A 5302-nucleotide genomic window follows, 5' to 3' on the forward strand; every position below is an offset into this window, starting at 1 on the left:
CATGCATGAGGCCCTGGGTTCGATTCCTCAGCACCACATAAGCAAAAAGAAAAAAGCCGGAAGTGGCACTGTGGCTCAAGTGGTAGAACGCTAGCTCTGAGCTGAAGAGCTGAGGCCCAGAGTTCAGGCCCCACAACTGGACCCAGAAAAAAAAAAAAAGAACACAAGGCTCTGGGTTAAATTCCCAACAGTGATAATAACCATCTAGTAGGAGGCAAAGCAAAGCTTTTTGTTTTGAGACAGGTTATTGCTATGTATACCAGGCTGGTCTGGACTTTATGATTCTCCCATCTCTCCCTCCTCCAAATGCTGGGATTACTAGGATGGACCACCATGCCAAGCTCTCTTAGAATTTTATATTTTAATACTTTACCTTTAGGGGTGTGTGTGTGTGTATGTTGGTCCTGGAGCTTGAACTCAGGTCTTAGGTATTGCCTCTGAGCTTGTTTTTTTGTTTGGTGTTCCTGGGGCTTGAACTCTGGGCCTGGGCACTGTCCCTGAGTTTCTTTTGCTCTACCACAGCACCACTTCTGGCCTTTTCTGTTTCTGTGGTACTGAGGAATCAAACCCAGGGCTTCATATATGCTAGACAAGCACTCTACCATTAAGCCACATTCCCAGCCCCTGAGCTTGTTTTTGCTCAAGGCTAGCGCTCTATCAGTTTGAGCCACAGTGCATTTCCAGCTTTCTATTAGTTAATTGGATATAAGAGTCTCACAGACTTTCCTGCCCTGTCTGTCTTTGAATCTCAATCCTCAGATCTCAGTCTCTTGAGATGCTAGGATTAAAAGTTTGAGCCAGGAATACCCGGCACCTTTAAAAATTTAAATATAAAGAATTAATGATTAATGCAAACCAAGAAGTGATAGTTACTTATCTTCATACCACATACTGACTATTCTACCCATTTATCAATCATTAAGAATGTCATCTTATCATTAATATATGACCTATGTATGGGTTTCACACACATACTCTCTCTCTCTCTTACACATACACACATATATGAGTCTATTTCTGGATTCCTTAACAAGTTGCATTTTAGTTTGTCATTATGTTCATACCGTATTGTTTTACTCTCTGTAGCTTTAGAACTTATTCAATCTGTAATTTGTCCTTTTTAAGGGTTCTCACAGTTATTACTAGAGTCCCATTCAAAGTATATTCAATATCTAATGAATGTACAAAAGGAAAATCAATTTCTCCCCAAAAACATAACAAAAAAGTCATCTTCTCTGTTACCTTGTAAAGTTCCAGACTAATGCCAGCAGCCATTTTTCCTCCATAGGACTCGGAGAAAATGTAGAATGGAACAGTCTAGCAAGAGGAAAAAGAATTACATAGAATTCAATACTGGATTGCCTTTTAATTCACTCAAAATTTGAATTTCTATTGCAGGTAATGGCCAGACAAAACCAATCTATTTTTGTCTTTCCTTCCCCCCTCATCTGATGATTCTATCTGATTAGATTGCTGACTCTAGGATCATTCACTCAAGCTAAAATCACCTTTTGAGATGACAGAAGCAAAAGCCCACAAACCAATCCTGAGAGTACAAAGGGCTTTTCTGAAATCAGCTAAGAAACGAAGTCTTAGGAAAGCCTACACTTACTCTGATGGCTGTACTGTTGCTACTGCTAGCCCTCTACACAGTTGCTCCCGCCTCTGTCCTTGCTTACCTGGAAGTCCTTGTGGGAACTGAAGAAGGCTTTCAAAAGAACCATCATGTCTGATGCCACTGTAGCCAGGTCCTTTGCATATGCATTGCTGTCATTCACATAACTGAAGCCAGTGCCCACGGGATTATCCACAAACAGGAGACTGGCAGACTGAAGCTACACGTCACATGGGGGAAAAAATTATTATCAGTTGTTCCAATTGTCTCTATATAATCAACATCGCATATCATATATTATCTGTCTCATTACCATCTATTCAGCAAAAATCAGCAGTGATAGCATTAGTGTGATAATATTATCTTGTTGCTGAATGGGATTTGGAAAAAAGGGAAAGAAACATAGATGGCAAGACAAAAGTTGAAGCAAGAAGGAAAGATGAGCACAGGCATTGGGATCCAAGACTTGAAGCCATCACCTCCCACACACACGCATGCACTAAATGTACAGGACGTGCCAGTCTGAGCAGTAGCTCAAAGCAATGACGATCCACTTGAAGTATGGTCCTCACACATGAGGTTTCCCCTCTCTCCCAGATGAATCTAATTTATGCATTGGCCTGCCTTCCCCATGCATTGTAAACACAGACTTCATCCTAGACCTTTTCCAAAAAGACTGAAGATTATAAACTTCTGTGTCTAGAAGGATCCTCAGTGACGACACACGGTCCAGCCACATTTTTTATAGATCAGGAAATCAAAGCCTAGAAAGCACCTGGCACTAGTCCCGGATCACTGAGTTGCACAGGCTGGTGGCAGCCCAGAACCAAGAACCTGGATCCTTCACTCCTCATTCAGGCTTTCTGGCCCTGCCTGACTGCTCTTGGGGCTGGGGAGCCTAGGACAAATCCATGGGAGTACTCTCCTCCTGTTGCCATAGGTGACAAGTATAGAAATGTTCCAGGCCAAGCACAGGGGATGCTGCTCCAAGAAAGTCAGAAGTACAGCTCCTGATGAGATGAAGGCTGGAGGAGCCCCAAAGAAAGTGGAACATTCTCAGAAACAAGTACCACAGGGAGGGGAGCAAAGATCTGAGGGAAGGCCACCGCTGTGTAACAGCCCAATGTGCTGACTGCATAGTTCTGCCCACCAGGGTTGGGCAGGCTGGGAGCAGGGAATGAGTGGTCACCACAGGTGGGCTTGGCAGGGCTGTAAAGTGAGAAGGAGGTTGCTGAGAGTGAAGTGACAGGCAAACCCGAGGGGTGAGGAAGGGTAGTGATGGTAAGAGTGGGGGCGGGGAGGTGGAGGTGGAGGTGATGTAAAAGGGGAGGGGACAAAGGACTTGAAGAAGTTGACAGGATGAAGTTACTGCAAGGTGGGAGAGAGAGAAAAGGACTGGAAGCTGTGGCCGGAGGGTGGGACCTGGAGTGCTTTTTATTTTGTCAGTCGTGGAGCTTGAACTCTGGGCCTGGGTGCTGTCCCTCAGCTTTTCAGTTCAAGGCTAGCACTCTACCACTTGAGCCACAGCACCACTTCCGGTTTTCTGGTGGTTCATTGGAGGTAAGAGTCTCACGGACCTTTCTGCCTGGGCTGGCTTTGAACCTGGATCCTCAGATCTCAGCCTCCTGAGTAGCTAGGATTACAGGCATGAGCCACTGGACACCCGGCTCTGGAGTTCTTATAGATGGCCAGCACCTGGTAAGGACCAGGTCCTGGGTCTGTTAGAGGAGGTTTTGGGGAAGAGTCTGAAGCCTGAGGAAAAGCCATAGAGGGAACTGCTGAGGTTGTGACCCCGCCCTGTGCTGGGCTGGACGAGTGGCAGGGGGGCCGCAGGGGGGCTGTGCTCACTGTACCCAGGTGGTATTTCGTGGTTTGAGATTACTGCTGAGGGGCCCAATTTCCTCAAAGTTGCCGAATCCAGTGCTGGAACCGCCTGGACCACCCTGTGGAGAAGAAAGCACCAAAGGTCAACCTGGAGAAAATGGAGCCAAAACCTACCTCATCATTATAATATGTGACCACACGTGCTTTAAGTGATCAGTGACGGTGATGGCTGTTTGCCCTGCACAAAGGACACAAGTCTCCAGGGCACAGGAGCCTTGCATCTACCCAAGTCCCCGGGGTAGCAGCTGTGAGCTGGGCTACAAGGCCCTGGAGGAAAGTTTCGTATGTCTTGATTCTCTGAGCTTGAGCTTTGGCCTGCCAGTGGACTCACTGATCTTCAGCACTGAACAAGACCTTCAAAGACATCTCCTCTAACCTCTTTCATTTCAAAGGCTCAGAGAGGGCTGTAGCTGGCCTGGTGCTGTCCAGCAATTAGAGGCTATACCAGGACTAGATGCAGGGACCTTAACTCTTTCCCCTCTCTTTTGGGTTCTAGAAAACTGATAAAGTACCCAGAATGAGTGATAGTTTGGTTAATTTTCTGGATACAGTGTAGCAAAAGTCAAGGCCCCACAGAACAGGATATTAAGATGCAGGGGGAAAGAAGGATTCTGAACTGAAGCTAGGTGCTTGCGCCCCCAGTAACTGTGGCGGGCAGTACTTCCATGGACTCTGAAGGGGTCAGAGAAAGGGAGGACAGGACCCAAGGAGCTGGGTACACTCTCTCATTGATCGTGGTGGGAGAAGAATCTTCGGGAGCTAGTCAGGAAAGGAGCGAGCTATTCTGAACAAATCTGTACACAGCCTGTCTGTGCTCTCTGGGCACAGCAGGATAGGACAAAAAGGGAGACAAGATGCAAGGGAAGAACATCTCTAACAAACAGAAGCCAGGCCAATCAGCCTAGGGAAATCCTAAGAAAGGAAACAGGCAAGCAGGAGACAGCTAAGGATTGGCTAAACAGAGGGAGAGGTCCTCACAAGGAAGCGCTTCTCTCACTAACATTCTGAACTGACACAGACTTCACCATGATAAAATCAGAAGACTCCACCTCCCTTCATTACAGGCACTTAGAGCTTAACATTTCCTAACACAATAGGACAAAGTTCACAAACCAGTTGGAGATGTTCATCACAGGGCCACTAATAGAAGCTGTTGGCTCAGGCCTGTAATCTTAGCTACTCAGGAAGCTTAAGATCTGAGGATTGTGGTTCAAAGCTAGCCCAGGCAGGAAAGTTTGTGAGACTCTTATCTCTAATTAACCACCAATAAGGTGGAAGTGGAGGTGTGGCTCAACTCAGGGACAGCACCCAAGTACCAAGCCCCAGTACTGGCACATGCACATGGGTGCCCACACATCTGCACACAAAACACAATTGCAAAATCTTTTATACAGAGTGTTACCATGGCCCAGGGCTACCTAATGACTCTGAAATATGGTAAATGTATGACTAGGTGAAATATTTAAATGACTTGAAAGTGTCCTGAAATAGCAGTAGTATTCCACTGAAGCATGACCTCAATTCTCAAAGACCCTTCCTGCTCCACCCACCGACACACTGGGAGAAGTCAGTACAGGAGACCGAGGCAGGCTGCCAAACAGATCTCCTTTTAATGGAAATGAATTGCTTCTTCCTTTGATCATGTGTTATCTTCTCCTTTGGGCCTCTAGGGAAATGAAGAAGAGCACTTTTATGCCTTCAATAGGATCTCAGCGAGGAGGGTGAACCCAATCAACCCATCGGCTGCAGGTGCTAGGCAGAGGTCCTGGGCAGAGCAAATGAAATGGCGGGGGGGGGGGGGGG

The 5302-nt window shown here is 46.5% G+C and overlaps 1 protein-coding gene across 1 annotated transcript in view; it reads right to left on the reverse strand.

The window, feature by feature from the left end:
* Positions 1-5302, reverse strand: part of Scpep1 (serine carboxypeptidase 1) — a 25100-nt gene that overhangs the window by 15753 nt on the left and 4045 nt on the right. Inside the window, exons 3-5 of the mRNA XM_013038036.1 lie at positions 3469-3558; positions 1680-1835; positions 1243-1317 (exon numbers count right to left, since the gene is read on the reverse strand). Of these exons, the coding sequence (XP_012893490.1) occupies positions 1243-1317; positions 1680-1835; positions 3469-3558 (321 nt within the window). The remainder of the gene's footprint in view (positions 1-1242; positions 1318-1679; positions 1836-3468; positions 3559-5302) is intronic.

This window comes from Dipodomys ordii, unplaced genomic scaffold (genome assembly GCF_000151885.1).
Source record: "Dipodomys ordii isolate 6190 unplaced genomic scaffold, Dord_2.0 Scaffold7, whole genome shotgun sequence".
NCBI lineage: Eukaryota > Metazoa > Chordata > Mammalia > Rodentia > Heteromyidae > Dipodomys > Dipodomys ordii.